We start from the raw sequence: 20,807 nt of genomic DNA, 5'->3' as shown, positions 1-20,807 counted from the left end.
TACAATATAGCAATATAGAGCATAACAAACTGTCTCCAATGTCTGTCTCTGTGCCTGTCTCCCAATATCCGTCTAAAAATAGGATATTAGGGAATAAGAAAAAAGAGCAGACCTGAAAGTAACGAGTACTTTTCAGCCTTCCTAGAAATTTACTCGAGTAAAAGTAAAAATATTTGTCTTGGAAATGTATTCAAGTAAGAGTAATAAGTACCAAAGAAATCTAATAAGTAAAGTACAAATCCTCTGGATATGTACTTAAGTACAGTACTCAAGTAAATTTACTCCGTTACTGTCCACCACTGGCAAAAACTCAGCAGTAACTCCACCAGAACTTAAGCTTGAATTATGGTTCCGCGTTAAACCGACGCAGAGCCTACGGCGTAGTGTTCGCGGCGACGCCATAGGCCCTGCGTTCGTGTAACGCGGGACCATAAATCGGCCTTCAGAGGCCGCGCGTCCCTGCTCCGCTTTAACTGCAGACGCACCAAGTTCATCTCAGTTCAAATGTGGGCCTTTTTTTCCCTTAAGTTCTTCTAACAATGTTTTTAAAAAAATTATAAAGTTGACATACATACTTTTATTTTTCTCAAAAACCTGAATAATTATATGTGTGGGTAATATATGGATGTGTATTTGAAAACGTACTAAAAGAAAAATAAAGTAAAAACAGGTCATCTTTAGGGAGATGTTTCCTCCCATCGAGGCTCATGAAGCACAGTCCAGCTACGGTGCAGACGGAGGTTTAAAAGCCCTTCTTATCCCGTGGTGGGCTATTCCAGGCCTGTTTTTAGTTGGACAAAAATAATTTATTTCGGGCGTATTTTAGGCCGAAGTTGATGAAAAATGACCCATGCGGCAGTTTGCTTTTTGTGCTCATGAACTTAATGAATTGGCCTGTTAAAGCAGTCCTGCTGAAGGATATTTCACTCCTCCGTGGTCATATGTGCTGGTTTCATGTTGAATGATTATACAGTTACAAATTACGTATTAAGTAGCCTATTATTAGTTTTAGTAGGCTAATAATATTACTAATAATAGTAGTAGTAGTATCATAAACCTTCTAAAAAAGCCATCTCAAAAAGATCACTAGCTATACTAATGACAATAATTATTAAGAATAATAGTTTTTAAATTATTACGAGTTTTATTGATCAAAATAAATAACCCGTATAGACTAAAATGTTCATAGGCTATAGGCGCAGAAAGAAAGAAAGGATCGATTCCGATCATGCTTCATCTACTTCGGAAATGACTTTCAGCACGTGCCAATTCAAATAAGACCATCGGAAAAACTTGGATTTCTTCCTGTTTTTGTAAATGTAATATAAATATAATTTGTTAAACTAAACACACTGTCAGGCTCCGTTTTTTTTTTCCAAGGCGGCGAAATCACATAAAAACAAGAAAATGCTGGATGCCTGCAAAATTATTTAAAAAAGAATAATTAAACTACCATATGTACTGCTGTTTTGTGGTTAAAAAATAAACTTAAGTTTTGCGCAATTCCTAGAATACCCGTTTATTCAGCCGAAAAGAAGGAGGCTAAACACATCGACAGTAAAAGGTGAGGGGAACTTTTTTTTTTTCCAATCGTGTGTGTGTGTGTGTGTGTGTGTGTGTGTGTGTGTGTGTGTGTGTGTGTGTGTGTGTGTGTGTGTGTGTGTGTGTGTGTGTGTGTGTGTGTGTGTGTGTGTGTGTGTGTGTGTGTGTGTGTGTGTGTGTGTGTGTGTGTGTGTGTGTGTGGCCTAGTGTATGTAAGAGAGAGAGTAAAAGCCTCAATTGTGGTTCCGCGTTACACCGACGCAGAGCCTACGCCGTAGGTGTACGGCGTAGCCTACGAACGTACGGTGTGCGTCGCCGCGTACCCTACGCCGTAGGCTCTGCGTCGGTGTAACGCAGAACCATAACTCCGCCTGTCTGGAGATGCGCTCAGGGATGGTTTATATAGAGGAGCGTGTGCGCTCAGCGAGCTCATTGCTGCGCTGCACAGCTCCAACACGCTTCAGGGACAAACTAACAACACTGCATTCTGAAAAGATTCATATCCAAAAAAATGCGTCTCATACGCGCATGAACTCCAGAGTTGTTCCATTTTCCACCCGGTTAATCCCACTTAAAGCGTAGACATCCGTGAACCAGGACGGCACGGCGGCGCAGCATGCAGTGCCAAGCCGAGCTGCGGCTCTCCTCTCCCGGCCAGCTCAAGGCTGTCCGGCGCCGATACAAGACCTTCATGATCGACGAGATCCTGTCCAAGGAAACCTGTGATTATTTTGAGAAACTGTCTCTCTACTCGGTGTGTCCTTCTCTCGTTGTTCGACCAAAGCCTCTTCATTCATGTTCGGGTAAGTAATAAGACTTCCCTTCCCTTTCCACCAACTTCAGGAAGGAATCAGTCAGGACAAAAAAGTTAATTAATGCCAGGGTGCGGATATTATTATTATTTTTCTTTAGCTTTATAATTGTTACAATGGGGTGACTGTATTATTTGAGTGATTTACAGTTAAAACCGTGACGATTTAGAGGGTACAAAAAGTTGAATTGAATAAAACGCTGCACTAAAATGTGGACGGCTATTTCATATAGTAATTATTGTGTTTTTATGATTATTATTATTATTATTATTATTATTATTATTGCTGTAAACAGCTCAGACAATATTCGCATACTGATGTTTCAACCGATTACACACAACATTTATCATCTGTGCGTTTGGAGTTTTTTATTGTGGGGTTTATTGTCTTTACATGAACTTTCAGCTTCTTTTTTTAAAATCATAAAATATGCCTTTTTAAATTCTATTTAATCAGAGTGAAAAAAAATGCATTTTCTTCATTCCCCGCGTTTCATTTAGTCTTTGACATTATGAATGACAGAGCGGAGTTGAGAATCAGAGCTGAGGAGTCCGTGAACGCCTCAGGGCTTCTGGCTGAGCGAAAATGATAAACGACTTAACCCATAAGTGCTCCAGTTAAAAGTCACCAAAAAGGCACCTGGGCAGATGAGGGAGATAACGGAGAATTTCAGTAGAAGTCCATGGCTGCAAAAAGCTTTAACCTTTGATCTGTTTGATCTCACTTGCTTTGATTAATTTGAGGGTATTCTGCTAAGCCCGAGGCCTTAGAATAATGACTTCTCCTGCTCCAGCTCCTGCTGCTGGACATTTATGAATGTATTGAGATGGAGAAATATAGCTCAAAGTGACCCAGAGTAAAAGGAAACGTACATCTCAAAGTGCGGCGCACAGCCACCTGACAGGCCACTGATGGAAACTTGAACAATGGAGGAAAAAGGAAGAAATGGCTATTGACTTTGAACTTTAAAGATGAGTCTTTAATTTGCTAATCAGCTCACTCTCTTTTCACTTATTATAATTTCTTCAATAGATAGATGGATAGTTGTCAACTTGCATAAAGCTGACAGAGCTCATGGGTGCAGCGTTGTTTTTTTTTTTTTTAATACAAAAAAACCCATTTCTTTAGTGACTCTTGACCGCCAGTCCAGGTGAATCTGGATGGCTATTGTACACTCCAGTAACCATTAGGATAATTGCGCTAAACTCTGAAATAATAGCTGCTGCTATTTGATGATGACAGCGATGGTTGGGTAAAAATAGGAGAAGCAATTCCCTCATACTGCCCTCCTGCTGGAGGGCACCAAGACTGGCCTTTGGCAATCCTTTTTTTTTCTTTTCAGATGGATAGAGTAACCTGCCCTGCATATCAGAACATACTGCCCACCACTTATTTGTAGCTGCAGGGGTGTGAGACACACTATATTCCTCAACATCAATGACTTTTAGTGCTTGATATAGACGCTGGCAAGCTTACTGGTGGTGGGCCAAAAGGAGGCTGCTGCCCCCCCCCACCGCCCCCCTAACTGGGAAGGTTGGCTTCTTAATTCTGCAAAGAAAGGTATGCTTTAACCTCCTGTTGCCAGCGGAGGCCGCTGGAAGACAGTGAAGCCTGCCGGAGTTTTGAAATGTTTATGTCTTTTTTTTTTGCTGTTTACACATTCTCTTTGCCAACAGCCACTCATTCATTTGTGAAATGAAATGGAGACCTTCCTGTTTTATTTTATAGGTGACTAACGCTCATGGAGTTAATCCCCCTGTCAGTTATAGCAGGACCAGAGACAATGAGCCCTGACCTGGAGCTAAACAGTGAACGTCGTAATGGTTGGTTGCAATATTTCATGTGGCAGCCCATCTCTCAGCAGGACCCAGGGCAGAGCTCTTAGTGGTGTTATCTGCAAGAGGAGAGACAGATTAAGATCAACTGTGCTATAATCTCACTTGACAGCATAATGAGAAATGTATACATACTCACAAAAAAAAAAAATAGTCATGAGTGTATGAAACCTGATGCACACTGGTGTGGCACCGGCTGAGCGCCTGCAGAGCAAAATTCTTTTCATCCCAACTTACATTTTAATCCGCTGCAGACAATAAACTCACCCGTTGAGTACGGAGTCGACTCGAGGAGGTTGATAACGCCCCGTGTCAACACATAGAGAAGCAATTATCCACACACAAACACAGACAAAATCTACACATCTTCAGTAAAGGGTACTGTTTGACAGTCTGTCATCTTCCAGCAATCCTCGTTCTGCTATCAGATCTCTCTGGGTCTGCCAGCCGTAAGCAATTACTCATCTTTAAAAGCAGTTTATGCAGGTTCATTTCAGCTGCACCTCCGCGCATCGGATTTCAAATTGTCCAAATGTTTATTGTAGTGCTTTTTGCTCAAGCTTGTCTTCATAAAAGGATGTGACAGCTACATTCGGCAAGTGAGGTAAACGTTAAATCGTTATGTCTAAAAGTGAAGGATTCCAGCTGAAAAGCAACGAGTCGGTCCAAACAATGTTTGATATGCGCACAAAAGGAGGACAAAAACGAAAACAACCAAAACACACAAAAGATCAAACTGAGCAGCCTTCGTTTCTATCATCATGTGGTTTACTGTAATCGTGTCAAAAGCTGACACACAGATTCCAAAGCAAAGCAATGAATCATCCATTCAAGCTTTCCTTCTTAAAAAAAAAAGACAAGAACTGAAAGTTTTCCCAAGAAATCCTGCACCCCTGATCAAAAGGATGTTAAAGTTCCTTTGTATGCAATTAGACTGGAGTCACAATAACTATGTTATCAATGGAGAAAACAGCTGGTATTAAAAGTCATGTTTAACATATCTCGATCTATTATTAGGAGGTATGACTTCTGTAATGGTTACTATAAGCACTTGTTCCAGTTCATACATTCCAACTGTGATTATCAAGAGGATCCATGTGCTTTTGCATGGGGCTGAGTTGCGTTCCTGCAGCTCCTCAAACAGTTTATTTGTAGACTATTGACAGGACACTGCCGCTTGTCAGCAGCGTGTCACAGAGTTGGCTTCACTGTCAGTGGAAAAGTCAGCACAAGGGCTGACATTTGTCTCTTCTTTCTTTTCTCTCTATCGCACTCCCTCTGGGCGACTGTCCGGAGACGCCCTCGAGCTCTCTGCTGACATGAGATTTCCTGAAAGCTGTGAGGGCGGAATGAAATGTTTTTCTTTTTTTTTTCTTTTTCGTTTATGTTTTTTTCATCAATTAACTAAAAAAAAAATGTCTTCTTTAAATCTGATAAATCCCTCTCCATTCTCCAACCTTCACATGTAGAATAAGCCAGATGGGTCATTACGACTACGGATCTAATGTGGACAGAAAGACTGTCCATGAGAATTAAGGTGATCAAGGATGCAAAAGAAAAAGGCAGCTTGTCTGGACTTGTTGCAAACCAGCGATCTGACTTTTGGGGGATCTGCGGTGACCTCATCACTGTGGCCTCAGAGTGATGTGTGGATGAGCCGGAGGCGGCGTCTGCTAAGCCTGCATGTGTGTGAGCAGCGGAGCTGGGGCTACCTGTACGTTTGTCCTGCTTTATATGCATCTAATAGTGAAGATCGCTTTGAATTTGTTCACATTCTCTGCACTCATGAGCCACTCCACTGTACATTAGAAAAAAAGACAACGTCCCATTGTTTTTAGGGGATCCACTTTCTTGCGCGCTACAATTTTCTCACTAGTCTTTCAGGGGAATAAAGTCAGTAGTATAGCTCTGACTTTATATCGTCTGTTTACTCTGCAAATGTGTGTCTTAGTTGTCTTTTTGTTCCTGAGGAGCTCGGTGGTTCAGCTGTTGTTCGGTCCCCCTCCTTATCAGCTCGTCCATCCAGCGCTGTAACTGCTTCCCCATAAATGCAGGGCGAGTCCGTTTTACTGAAACGGTGAGGATTTTTCTTCTGGCAGATATAATACTCACTGCGACTGACCCACCACGTCCCCTCTGCCGACCTCCGGGTCTCCATCCCTCCCGCCTCGGCTCCAGACAAGTGCTACCTTTTATTGAGTCTGGCGTCTGTAGCCTTTTGTCGACTTCCATAAGGAGCTGAAGCACATGTGTGTGTGTTTGAGTGTTGCTCAAGTGTGGGGGAAGAATGTAAGAGATGGAAAAATAATGTGTATGAGTTCAACATTTTTGTCAATTTTCTTTTATGATTTTATTACAGTCGGTGCGTGTGTGCTTGTGCATGTCCATTAAAAGTGTGCACACAGTTGTTTTGTGTTGGACAGCCAGTTAATTTTTAACAGCCTCTGAAAAATCATCATTCATGTGAAAGGTTCAGAGGGTCAGTGTTAAACACATCCTGCGTCATGGGGATCACGGCCCTCTACATGCAGGAGGTCGAAGCCAAAACACTTTTCACAGCAAACACGGCTCAATTAAAAATGAAGCTGTCTAAGCCATTACAGAGAGTCGATTTAAAAAAAAAAAGAAAGGAAAAGACAGGGTGACTCACTAGGAATATAACACACGTATCTCTCGTAGCCACTGTGCTTGGATGTGTTTCTCCGCGTCTCTGTGAGCCTGACACTGTCTTTGCTCCTCCAGGTTCCTCGTCCCTCCGTGCCTACCCGCTGCTCTCCGTGATCACGCGGCAGCCGCCCAACTTGTCCCCCCACCTCCCGCCCGCCGCCTCTCCGGGGGCCGTCCACTCGCACCTGCCCCTGATCTCCCCGCAGCTTCCCCCGGGCTCGGAGCCCTCGCACAGCCAGACGCCCCTCAGCATCAGCAGCGAGTCGGACACGGAGCTGTGCACGCCCCGCCTGAAGAAGCCCCGCCGCAGCCGCACCATCTTCACCGAGCTGCAGCTCATGGGCCTGGAGAAGAAGTTCCAGAAGCAGAAGTATCTGTCCACCCCTGACAGGTCGGTGGAGCTCAGACGCCTTTAAAGCTGATCCATTCAAACAGGTCCAATCTGCTGCACAGGAGCTGAAAACAATGTACAAACCATAGAAAATCGCAGAGTTGTGAATACAGCTAATAGCTACAAGAAAAAGAAAAGAAGAGAAATTTGTTAGCACATAATATAAAATAATTCCACCCGATCATGTTACACATGATAATTAAATAACCCTGATGAGCGGCTACCAAAGTTGTTTAAATGTCAGTCAACCATAACATTTTGACAACCTGTGGACTGCAGCTTTCAAAGAGGGAGTTTGGAAAGTTCAGAACCTGCACGCGCACGCACGCACGCACGCACGCACGCACGCACGCACACACACACGCACACGCACGCACGCACACACACACACGCACGCACGCACACACACACACACGCACGCACACGCACGCACGTTCACAAAGCCACAAATGCAATCAACAAGCAGTAGTTCACCTAACATCGTCATTTCTGATTTATCCCGTGGGGAATGTCTCATGTGATGTGAATTTTTGTCTGAGCCAAAGCATTACCTCAACAGTCTAGTTGAGACAAGAGTAACGTTTTAACCCTGAGCCCTCGAACAGCGAAAGGCCCCAACAAAGACACGCTGCCTTTACTCGGGAAAACAGGAGCAGTGGCCAACACAAGCAAACAGAAACGCATTACGCTGATTTACTGCCAGTCATTTCACTCATGTGCAGGTGTATGAAAACCACATTCAGCCCTCTACAATGAGATGAAGTAATCTGTTTATTAATATATGTGTCTGTAGCTGAGCCGTGGGTCATTTTGGGGATCTGACATCAGGTCCGAATATATTTTTGAGTTTTGTATTTGGCCGGCAGGCTATTTTTCCATCATAACCCAGAGTGGTATTGAAGCATAAATATTGTTAAAAAAAAAAAAGTATTTCCTGACCTGCACAGCAGGGATTTCAAACTGCTTGTGAACCTTTGCGTGAAAGATTTCGGCGCTTTTATGACTCTTTATTTATAGACACACCAGAGAAAATCACTGGAAATTTATAGCATGCATATTTTAGACAGCGCTTTGCCTGAAATATGTTAATTCAAGTAGACGCGCAAATAGCTACTCTATCCGGACCGACATCGAGAACTCCTCGCAACCAACTTCACTCCAGGAACAGATTTGCATTTTAAGAATCAAACAGATTTATTTGCGACGCCATTTACATTCCATCTGTGGGTAATATTCCCACAATGCATTATTAAATGTACCACATCTTGGCCTCCCCGGAGCTGCTGGAAAGGCAGCATGGCCCATCTTAAAGCAGAAGCCTGGAGGCAGAGCGCAAGTCGGTGATCAAACCCATCCAACCGTGTGAATGGCTGTGCCAGAATGTTTGCTTCCTGTCAAAATATCCGATTCTGAAGCTGTGTTGAAAATTAATTAAATACCCAGCTTGAGGAAAAAAACATCAACAGAGAAAAAAAATCCCCCGTTCCTGCCCCACATTAAAGCTGTGGCACGCTCACTTCTTTAATTTGTAATGATCCAAAGATAACTTTTCTCATCCTGCATTCCCCACGCTCTTGACTATGTGTCAAATGTGACCAAAACCAATAATATCCCTGGAAAGACTCTTCACTATTTACACTATATTGCAGTAAAAGCTTTTATGCAGCTTCCAATTATGACAATCAGCACCTGAATAATTGCCGTTGTCACTGCTTTATGAAAGCTGTAGGCTGTAGTAAACTGTAGGAATAGAACAAAATGGCGACTCCGCAGTGGCCCGGAGCCAGCGACTCAAATACTGTTTCTGCTGCTGTAATTGAGTGAGGTTTCTCTCCATTGAGAACAAACCACCGTAAATAATTTGGGTATTTTCCTTTTCTGCAATTACTTTTCCTTGCCTCCAGTTGTTGCCCTTCCATAGATTGGTGCATGTGGGATCGTGACGGTTGATAGACTGCTTGATTAGTGCATTTTGAAACATATAAATACATAAAACGCGCTCTGTCTCTCTCACAAGCACGCACATGCAGACTCATCCTTATGTTCATCAGCTCATGGAAATGGTGCTGAATCTCTGGCAGCTTGCTTTTTGGCACTGCTTTTTTTACATTATGTTCCCTCCTGTTCACAGTCTCACCTTCCACTTTCACCCTTAAATGAAAGTGGGTTCCTGACCCCGGGGGTTAGTGGATGTGGAAAAGAAAACCTTCACATGACTGTTAAAGACCCTGTGAAGAGTAGGGGGGAGGAAATCCCACTTTAAAAGATCGATAACCGCCCTTTTCCTATACACTTGTCTGCCTTGCTCGATTTATCTGCCCCTTCCTGAGGTTTTGCGTTTCACACCAGCCGATAGCCCCAATTAGTCACGCACCCACCACATGTGGTGGATGCATTCAGAGTTTTGTCTAGCAGCCCCAATCATCCAGCTTAAACTGTTGTGACTGGATTACCGGCTCCAGTGCAGACATTTCGAACACGTCTCTTTAGCTGCAGGTGTACGATGTCAAACACGCGTTTTCCTGTCAGACTTAAATGTATCAGGAACTGTGAGGAATAATGTTCATCTCATGTATTTGCAAGTTCTTAGTGTGACACATACATTTTGTGAGTGTTAATGTGCTTGCGTTAAAAATCAGCTGCCATTTAGTGATATTCAGAACTATGCGAGAGCGGCTAAGTGGAAACGTGCGTGTCGTGTTGAGTTGGAAAAGTACCTTGGTGAGGACTGGAGAAAAAGCAGAAGTTGAATAAAATGAATCTGCAGCCCATACAAGTGTCTCAGAGCTGAGAGAGATCACTGAAGTATCTGACTAACGTGCAGCTCGTGTTGTTTGTGATTCTGCAGGCTGGACCTGGCTCAGTCCCTCGGGCTCACGCAGCTTCAGGTGAAGACATGGTACCAAAACAGACGTATGAAATGGAAGAAAATGGTAAGCTCGTCAGTCCTTCCCTCAAAGAAGTAACATTCAACCAGCTCAGGGTTAACTCAATTTGAATTTCAACTGAGTAAACGTATTTTATTTATTTATTTTCTTTAGTATCTGAGAGATGTTTTTAGGTAGTAATAAACAAACATAAACCCAAGCAGCAACCCAGACGAAACCCTCCATGTGGCTGTAGAAGATAGAGGTTTGCCTAAAAAAAATACTTTGATGCATAAATATAACATGTTTATTAAATTTCAGTTGCATTTGCTTCATATTTGGCGCCAATAACTAATAACAAGGAAGTGTTTTTATACCATACAGAGAAAAAAAGAGTATCTTACAAATTTTGAAATGTGAAAATTACATTTTTTATAGAAAATTCTACATATGAGAAGATAATAGATAAATAAATGCTTTTCTTTTACTTAAAAGGTAAGTCCAGGCTAACTGAGCACTGGATATGTTGTCTAACACTTTTAGCCACTATTATAACAATAGAAGTAAATAGTAGATAATAAGCGATGTGGTAGGAAGGCAGAGTGTGGTTTGAGTGATGATGATTGCAGTGGGAGCAAACACTTTTGTAGAAGGGTCAACAAGATAGAGAACAAAAAAAAAGAGACCTGAAATCGTTAAAGATAAATGAGTGCACAAGGCGCAGTCAGCAGCAATATGTCTTCTCTTAATTACTATAATAGCAAGGATTGCCTTTGACTCCTGCCGCCATTTATTACCAGAGCGGTCCGCTAAGGCTGTCTGTGTGTTATTCTAGGTGCTCAAAGGAGGTCAGGAGGCTCCGACGAAGCCCAAGGGAAGACCCAAGAAAAACTCCATTCCTACTACAGAGGAAATTGAGGCCGAAGAGCGAAGATTGAAAATAGAAGAGGAGGGGAAGATGAGGAGGGCGGCTGAGGGAACAGCGCTGGCTCGTGGAGGGGAAGCGTCCACGCCTGAACCTCAAGACCTCAGCTCAGAAGCTCACAGCCATGTCGGAGCGGTGGAGGGATCCGAGCCGGAGAAGCCACTCCTAATGTCAGAAACCCACACAGCCAGCTAAGCGAGAACAAACTAACCAAAGACTAAAGCCAGCCCGAAAACAAATAGTGCCTCAGGATCAGCGTTAAAAGCCTGTGTGGCCTCTAGAACCATTTGTTTAAGTTGACTGGATACAAACTGGTGGCATCCAGTCTTAACCAAATGTAGCCTTGTTTTTTTTTTTTCTTGTGTACTGGAGAAAAAAAAAGTATCACCGAAGAGCTAACCTTCCTACACACTGATTGCACTGGTAAGTCTACGGCCTTCGGTCCGCAGTGTGAGACGTGTAAATCTGTCAAATCCAAACAGGTCAGTCAAGCCTTAATCACAACATAGTGACACGTATCACATCATCAAATTATTGTGCTTTTCAGCTGTAAGAGATTACACACACCTCTCAGCTCTCGAAGCTGCCAAATATCAAACACTGCCTTACTGTGGTGCATCTATGTATCTTTGTATAGAAAATCGGTTCACTGCCAAAAACCGTAACATGAAATGGCTCCAGTGCCTTGTTGGTCTCAGAGGAAAGCTTTTAATGTGTTGTTAAAACAGCCGTCAAATGCAGAATATTTTTTACAGTCAAGTGCCATATTTCAAGACAGTTTTGCACACCTGAGAAAAAGGAAACTATGTTTAGATCACAGTTGTGCTGTACAACGCCGAGGCACAAATGTGTTCATGATTTGATTACTAAAGTTTGAATTTTCTGTCTTCTCAAAGCTAAAACTCAATTTTTGTGACAAGCCATACACTGTATCATACTGTAGAAAGATGTATAAAGTACAAAATATATGGTCTTTTGAATATATATTATATATATATATATATGTGTGTGTGTGTGAGTGTGTGCGTGTGTCTGTGTGAGTGTGTGTGTAAAACAGTATTTTGAACCACTGTTCAGAATTGGATTTAAATAGTTTATATGTACAATGCTTCGGCTGATGTTTTTTTCCTCAGGATAATTTCGGGCCACGGGGGCACTAAGACCCTTAAGCTGTCATGATTCATTGAGGGAATAAATCACAGCCTATGCCAGAGATACAAGCAAATGTTGAGCATTTAAAATCTCAAAGAGGTTTTCAGCCTGCAGGCTTTGCATGAGTACCGCAATCGGTATGTTAGACCTGCATTAACAAAACACTCTCCTCAGCTGCCTGTCACTGACTTCTCCAGAAACTGCAAACTCGCTCTCTTTGCAAAGATTTGTCATTTTAAGGTGTCCCCCATTTAAATGAAACAAATGTATTTTTATTTGTCACTGTTTCATATGAAAAGTGCAGTATTTTTCTGATGTAAATGATGCTTGTTTGCTGTTATTTTCAGGTTTGTATAACACTATTTTTGTTATTTGCAGGTTTGTGTTTATGTATTTAAATACACTTAATAAAACTGCTATAACTGCAAATTCTCTTCTGTATTGTTATTACCGTGTTTTTATTTAAAATGATTGTCCCTGGATTAAACTCTGACCCTCATTCATCACATGCGTTGCACCCTTGCACGCCTTTAGCAAACATATTCAGCAACAAATTAGAGTCACGTATGAGGTCCTTTTGAATGACTTTTCAAATGTACCGTCATTTCAAGGATAGAGGCTGTAAATCAAGCAGTTACTCCAGCTCTGGCAAGTTGAAGTTCAGGTACATCCACTACTAATGGAGTTTTCTGAGGGTGTATTAACCGTAGTCAACGTCTGCCATCAATCATGCCGGACAGATGAAAGCATTAAAGTGCTCTAAGTCCTGACATTTATAAATTTTATCTGCAAAGTGTACACGAATGCCCGAGTGCAACCTCAGGGCTCCGCTGTTACGTTGGGCAAGCGGAGAACAAGCTAGAGAGTATTTTTAGAGCCTGATACCGGACACGGATGATTTCTAAAGCAAACAGTGCACGTTAGCATTGAGTTATGCATTACGTGCTTTAACGCCTTGTGTAAACACTCCAAGTATGTTTCCTATGCACTCACCAGCAGCAGCCACCACACATCTTTGAAACAATGAGTATTTCACTTATGTGGCTCCTGCAAATAAATCAGATGTTTTGTTACCGCCAAAAGTCAAACATTTAGACAACGTTTGTGTAGAATACTTTTTCTGTGATCTTAGAGTGAAGTTCAAAAAAAGAGAAAAAAAAATGAATTGTGTATTTCTGAATGATCTTATTCTATTTCAGCATTAATCTGCCGAAGTGAATATACATAAGCTATGTTGAATAAAAATGAAAAGAATATGGAAAATGTTTAAAAGATACATCTTTTGAAATACGACATCTCAAAGCTTCAGAGTCAGTGGTGAAACTGTTTTGGATGCATTCATGTGATTCAGTCTCCCTACTATTTTTGAATGACTTGTTTTACTGCTGTTACCGTTTCCCTTAGCAGACTGACTGAACATTCCTATTGTTCATTCAGAGCTGGTTCGCTGGTACATTTGATGGTGATAAGTGGTTTTGAAATTTTGATTTCTCCGCGATAAACAGGTTAATGGGCATTTGCCACATCTCTTTCCAAGCGTAAACAAAATGAGCTGTGTTTCAGTTTCACCACTTGGGGAAACAGAGCCCAAAACATCAGGAGAGTTCAGTGCAAATACCCTGTTTTTGCATGAATCACATAGAATGAGTGCAAACATCTTCCCATTAAAGATTCTCAAGAAAACAGAGGCCCACGCTGGCAAGGAGGCAGGCAGGTCTAGATGGAGCTGGGGTTTGCAAGTCTCCACAAGCGGCCATGCTCCTCCAGGCTAATTGTTGTATGGCGAGGTAAGACTCCCAGAAACAGCCCTGCAGCCCTGCGGTGAGACACTGGTGGCCTAATTAGAGAACCGGTTATTTTCTCACAAGTCCAAGTTCAGCTTTGGGTCACCAGAGTGGAGGGGTGTCAAGCGCAGGCAGCCCCTCGCCCTCACCCACAGAGACATCCAGCGCCCTCCTTAACCTGTCAGCTCAGCTTTGCTCGGGTAATTAGTGTGGCTTCTTGTGAGACGAGGAGTGGGCGTCACTCAGTGTTTCAGCCTTTTAGTGTAATAACAGTGGATGTTATCTCTAAACGCTGAGTGCAGGAAAAACTGGGTTTATATTAGGCATTAAAGGTGAAGGCCATTTACAACAGTGCTCCTCATTGTCTTCCATTATACTGCCGCTGCCATGGAGGAGGATGTAGATGACATGCATAAGTAGCAATTTTTTCCTCAGTGCTTTATAAAACGATAAATCCTGTGTTTGAACCTCCTCTGGTAACCCTGTGATTGCGTGTGTAACAGTATGTCCAAAATGATCCGCTCATACTGAGCGTTTGTGTTTGGCAAATGCAACCAAAGATGAACAACAGCAGTGTATCACTTTTTTTCCACCATCCCGTAATATCTAACAGGGGGCCTAAAAAGCAGAGGTGTCAAAAGTATTCACATTCATTACTCAGGTAGAAGTATAGATATTAGAGTTTAAAAATACTCCTGTAGAAGTTGAAGTATCAACTCAAGTTTTTTACGCAAGTAAAAGTATAAAAGTACTGGTTTCAAAACTACTTAAAGTATAAAAGTAAAAGTAATGTAAGGGGGAAAAAAGCCATTAAGGACAAAAGCCATTGAAAAAAAATGCATCTTAGTATAATGCAAATATATTAAAGAAGCATATATGTGTACTATTGAGCATTAACATGTTTCAGAGAGCAGAAGATATGATGACTAGTTGCCTATAAGTATTGTAATGGTGCAAAAAGTCAAACTTCAGAGGCATGTTATCATTTATCCTAACCTTTATTGGAATGTACATCCAAGTTTAGTTGCAGGAATCTGAGGGAACGGATGTAAGAACAAAACTGGACAAGAACATCTGAAACAACCACAACCAAATTCACTCTAACCGGATGGAGCAATTTAACTGGATAGTTTTTATTAAAGGCCGAAATGAAATAGAGTAACAAGGCTGTTTTTAAAATATAAGGAGTAAAAAGTACAGATAATTGCGTGAAAATGTAAGGAGTAAAAGTAAAAAGTCGTCTGAAAAATAATTACTCCAGTGAAGTATTGATAACCAAAATTACTACTTAAGTAAGGTAACGAAGTATTTTTACTTCGTTACTTTACCCCTCTGCTAAAAAGAGGAAGAAAATAAAAATTTCTAGCTGCTACATTGCTAAAAAAGTGTTGGCAATACCCCTAGATCCTGCCGCCTCGTTCCAAAACATTGATGTTTTTGTCTGTTTTCCCCTTCTGATGTAGATTTAGTGGATTGCGTTGACAAAACGTTAGCTGTCGGACAAATTGCCTCACATGTGCTTCCAGAACACTGTGGTACAGACGAGGTCATGGTCAACTCAGCGACTCCAAGGTGCCCAGGTCCTGTGGCTGCATAACAACCCAATCATCACCCCTCCACCGCCGTTACTGCTGAAATGTTGTGTTTACATTCCAAACACAACGTTTCAGCAAGGCACTGCAATGAGTGCAGTGCTTGACACTGATAGGTTGTTTAACTGACAACACCTGGATTACTTTAGTGCCAAAAAGGCTGTGGTGCCAACACAGTCTTATGGTACTTTATGAGCTATCAAGAAAATTGATATACTGTATTAAGTCATAACCTGGTAACCAGGAGAGAAAAAAGAACACATAGAAAAACACCTCTGCATAAACTTCTTCATCGGTCATTTTATACATTATAAAAGGCTTTCCACAAGGACGTTGAACGACCCATAACCAAAGAATTTGAACCGTAAATGAATGAGTGATAAATTGTATTCTAGCACAAAGACCCATGTGTCGGATCCGCTCCATCATTGAGGACAATGATCTTTTGGAAATAACTCAAATAATTCATCCATCGCCAGTGTTCTGTGTGACAATTTGGTCCAGTGGGTTTGGCGAGTTAATTGCAGCACTGGCCGTCTCCCTGTCTTCTTTTGAGTGCTCATGCTCCGGTCAACACGTCTGGGGTGTAACACACTGCTTCCCACCTTCAGGCGCTCTGGCATAAATCAACCACTGAACAGGTCTGCATCCATATAAATATATATATATGTGTGTGTGTGTGTGTGTGTGTGTGTGTGTGTGTGTGTGTGTGTGTGCGTGCATGTTTATGCCTTTTTGCAAGAATTTTGAAGGTCTTCATAAAGAAGTCAAAATTGCTGGCTCAAGGGTGTTTATCTACCTGCTAAGGAGGGGAGCGTTAGTAGACCTGTCATTTTTACTCATGGGCTAACGTCCAAACCACAGCAGACTTCCCTACAGACATGGACAGACCTCCACGAAGCTCCCTGTCAGAATGACTCAACCTGATCACTGGTAACAACCAACCGCTTTGGTTCCCAGGACGTTAAACACAGCTGTCTTTTTTGTTTTGTTTTCAAAGCTACTGGTCTACAAATGCCCAAAGATGCGCGGTGGCAAACAAAATCTTTTACCTTTGAGACTGCCTGTGTTGAACAATTATTATTGTTATCATTATTTTTTTTTCAAGTCCTGTGAGGAAATCACTGTCTTTAAACATGGCATTTTGCATCGGTAACCCTAAATTATGATGAGGAATATAAACTCTTATAAACCCTGAAATATGTAGAGTTTATAGAACGTTTAAGTACAGTAATTACTGTTAACATTTAACAATCCACTTTTTCAATGCAACTCATAGTGCAAAGGGGTTCCTGTTGAAGTATTCTTCATATCATTTACCTTCTGTGTTGTGTCTGCAGAGGAGAGGTGCAGTTTGTGAAAGAACTGTGAGAACTGGGCTTGGCAGATGTGACTATGGCAACATTTTTATTCCCTTTACTGTAGCTTAGTACGACCGAGTATTATGGCCAAACTAAGACAAAAAAAATTGTAAATTACGAGAATAAAGTCATAATATTATGAGAATAAAGTCATAATATTACGAGAATAAAGTTGTAAAATTACGAGAATAAAGTCGTAATATTACGAGAATAAAGTCGTAAAATTACGAGAATAAAGTCGTAATATTACGAGAATAAAGTCGTAAAATTACGAGAATAAAGTCGTAATATTACGAGAATAAAGTCGTAAAATTACGAAAATAAAGTCATATTGTTGCGAGAATAAAGTCGTAATGTTACAACTTTATTCTCGTAATTTTACGACTTTATTCTCGTAATTTACAATTTTTTTTTTTGTCTTAGTTTGGCCCTAATACTCAGTCGTAGCTTAGTCTACAGTTCATTATTCATTCAGTATTTTGGTAGCTGAGACATTTATATTTAGATTAGGTTTGGGCACCAAAATACTGCGTGAGGATTTGGAAAAGCTGTGGTTTTAAGCAGAGATGCATAAGCCAGAGATGACCTGAAAAACAACAGTAGAAGGGTTTTCCTGCCGTTTTTGCATGAACAAATTTCCAATCACCTTGGTAACTAATTTAAATGTAGGCAAAGGCTGTTGACGTCAGTGGTACCAACACAGACATGTTATAGTTTTTGTGCTTTTACCACACAATTGAATTCAATTCAATAACATTCTATGGATCCTGAAAGGGAGATTCTATGGTGCATCAACTGTTATTAGTTCTTAAAGACATGTGAAACTTAAGGCCTCTATATATTTTTAATAGTTGAATACAGAGGCAATTATGTAAAATTATATTTAAAAAAGTAGAAACATTTAAATGGTCTGGCATTTGCTGTATGTCCAGCCCTTTGACACTAGCCATGGTACTGATGTGACAGTGAGTCTGTTGTCCATCTCCTGCAGCCGTCTGTGTTGCAGCGGATCTGCAGAAGATTCTGACTTGTTGAATCATCGCGTGGTACTGTCTTTGTCTCGTGGTCGGTCACTCTTTCACTTTCTCTTCTGTCATTACTTTGAGCCTCTGAGACACTTCTGTCATGACGTCCCTTGTAGAGAGAGTTTCATTGTTTTAAAGTGATACTAAGGTGTTGCAAGAGACAACAGGGAAGACAACAAAGTTATTTTGGGTTGTCTTGCACCGTTAGGGACGGCAGTTTGTAATCATTAGACAACCCTTCCTAGTAAGTAAAAATAAATCCCTGCAAGTGAACCTGATGAGAAGAAGACAGAATGTGTTGCCTTAAGTTTAAACACAATGGATTCATAAATTGTTTAATGACATATTTCTAATTGAAGGATTGATGAAAAATAAAGAGCTTAAAACCTTGAGCAGCATTATTTTTCTTTAAGTTTAAGAGCTCATTTTTTGTTCTATTGTTGATTTACAGGTTTTCAGTGTCCAGAAAGGCAACTTATTTTTCTCTTACTATATATTTTGACATCTGCTCATAAGCTGAGCTCCTCCCTGGCAGTCCCAGTCTCCTCTGACGGCTGACCTGGTTGGTCAGAAACAGTGAAGCGCAACACAGCTGTTCATCATTTGTCCGGAGCATGCCAAACTAATTCTTGGACAGTCGCTCTGCATATGTATTTCACGGTAAAATAGACAAGTTAAGAAAGAAAAATCTTCAGTGCAAATAACATAATCCAGACAGTTTAAGAGTTTTTCTGCAGAACAGCTCCCTTTGATGTGGTTTTGTTACTCAATAGATCTTTTATATGCAAAGGAAAAACCTCAAGTACTCAGTATATCCACTTTAAAACCTTTCCCTTTTGCACTATATCTTTGTCTTTTAATATTTTATTTATGACCGAGTAAAGGAAAACAGTAGTAACCCCATAGAAAAATCCAAAATGAGAAAAGGGTGGGTAGTGGCCATCAGAGTTTTTCCAGTGACCATAACTCACTTTCAGGCACAGCTGAGAACATGGGAATCATCCATACAAAATGTAGAAAAGCCTGCTGTTTTCTTTTTGTTTTTTTTTTTTCCCTTCCCACTCTCTGCTATGACCTGGTCTGGCCTTAAAAAGATGTATTCTCATTTTCCAGTTGGACTGGGATTTTATAGTGGTGCTTTTCGCTTCGCTTTACTGTAACAAATCCAGAGGTGGCAAATCCGGCTTCAGAAAGTAAAAGTCCTGCCATATATTTGTTCTGTCCATTCACTAAAACCAGGTAAATTCACTAATTAGCTCATCTACCTGGCTGAAGAGCTGTGCTGATTAGAATCAGCTGGTTGAGTGAATGTGCAGAACAAATACATGGTAGGACTTTTACTTTCTGAAGCCGGATTTGCCACCTCTGAACAAATCAAAGCTTTCTACATTAAAGAAGTTTCAAAGATGGTTGCAAATCAATTTGTGACCGGATTGTGAGTAAGGAGAGGAGTTATGGCTCCCAAACTGAGGAAGAAGAAGCTCAAAGTTGCATTTAGGAACAACTCTTTATGGTCTAATCAGTTAGTGGGCCAAAGCTTTTACATGTTGAATATATTATTACACACGTAGTTTTAGTTTTTCACGGACCACCACCACGTGCGCATGTTTCACGGAGGATTCTTTAGTACAAAGACAAACTTGTATTGTGCCTGTCTTTCACGGTGCCTTCTCTCCGCTCCTGTGATCTTCCACTGAGGGTTTCTGATGATAAAAAGCAGCTTCTGGTGCATTTCATTTGGCCGACATGAAAAACGGAGCTCAGTATGCTCGTAATCCGCATTTTACACCGAGACTTAAGTTTATATAGGCAGCTCGTCTAAAAGCCAAGAAAATGTCAGAGAGAGTCGCAGAAACAGAGCAAAAGTGCTGGCTGCGTAATGTGGGATCATCCGGGTGGCAGAATGACTGAACACTTACGTATTTGCTGAAAGCTTCTTTTGGTGCCCAACTGAAATAAAATCAAGTGAACCGAGGGGATTTGTGTGTCCGTGCTTGTGTGTAGTCAGGGGTTTTTTTTGCGTTCTGCATGAGCTCTGCACCCTGCATTCACATCCACACTCTATCTTCTAGTGTTTTGTTTTCTTTGACAGAATAAGGAAAACTTCCTCGTCAATGTTTTGTTTATATGAGACCTTTTACAGCGGTTTTCCTGCGCTGACAGAATCAATTACCTTTTCTTTTTCAATAAGTGGACTTGTACATATTTCTTATCCAGAGCAAATGTGTGCGAGTGTGTTTGTCAAAGGACTTAGTGTCAGTAAAACGGAGTTGTGCTGGGCCGGTGGGCAGATAATGAGCTCAGGTGAATGGCCTGCGCTCTCTTCAAATATTTCCACATGAGGAAACAAAACTAATAGAAAAAAACAGGAGATGAGTATTGTTGATTGGCAAGCTGTGAGGATCTTGTATTTTCCCTGCATGTTTAGGTTCTCCTCTGTCAACTTCTCTGACAGCATGTCAGCAATCTAGTGGAGGTGCTCTCCGCATTTCTGACACGGCTGATGTCATGGAGCAGCCAGGGGTCAGCCATCAGCCCGAGGAGAGCAGTTTACGGTGGGGGGTTACACTAACCATCCATCTCTGCCTGTGAAAGAATCTCACATGTACATTTATGAATGAAACAAAAGTAAATCGTATCATATATGAACGTAATTCTCATTTTGTAAAGATTTCCAATCATGATCATGGTGCTGCTTTCTTGATGCTCAGGTGGACTCAAGCATCTGTGCTTTCAGGAGGGAACGTTCAAGCCGCTGCGTGTTGAAGTTGAAGCATTCATGACTCACCTGTGGGGTACTCAAAAGAAAATGTGCAACGCCAGATAATTCTTGTGATTGTCAAAAATATCAAGC

The 20,807-nt window shown here is 41.3% G+C and overlaps 1 protein-coding gene across 1 annotated transcript; it reads left to right on the top strand.

The window, feature by feature from the left end:
* The first annotated feature begins 1,989 nt into the window (after positions 1 to 1,989).
* barx2 (BARX homeobox 2) lies at positions 1,990 to 12,564 on the top strand. The gene is made up of 4 exons (XM_061720258.1): positions 1,990 to 2,345; positions 6,932 to 7,247; positions 10,096 to 10,180; positions 10,950 to 12,564. The coding sequence occupies exons 1-4, from the start codon at positions 2,159 to 2,161 to the stop codon at positions 11,232 to 11,234; spliced, it is 873 nt and encodes a 290-aa protein (XP_061576242.1). The 5' UTR covers positions 1,990 to 2,158; the 3' UTR covers positions 11,235 to 12,564.
* Positions 12,565 to 20,807: the final 8,243 nt, after the last annotated feature.

The sequence above is a fragment of the Cololabis saira genome, chromosome 4 (assembly GCF_033807715.1).
Source record: "Cololabis saira isolate AMF1-May2022 chromosome 4, fColSai1.1, whole genome shotgun sequence".
Lineage (NCBI taxonomy): Eukaryota > Metazoa > Chordata > Actinopteri > Beloniformes > Belonidae > Cololabis > Cololabis saira.
The sequence above is the reverse complement of the archived record's forward strand: the minus strand, read 5'-3'. Positions and strand labels throughout refer to the sequence as shown.

Bases quoted from the DNA above. Each gene is read 5' to 3' on its own strand.
- barx2 (XM_061720258.1), top strand. From the start codon at position 2,159: ATGCAGTGCCAAGCCGAGCTGCGGCTCTCCTCTCCCGGCCAGCTCAAG. The intron at 2,346-6,931 runs GTAAGTAATAAG...TTGCTCCTCCAG, and splicing joins GCCTCTTCATTCATGTTCGG to GTTCCTCGTCCCTCCGTGCC. The intron at 7,248-10,095 runs GTCGGTGGAGCT...GTGATTCTGCAG, and splicing joins TATCTGTCCACCCCTGACAG to GCTGGACCTGGCTCAGTCCC.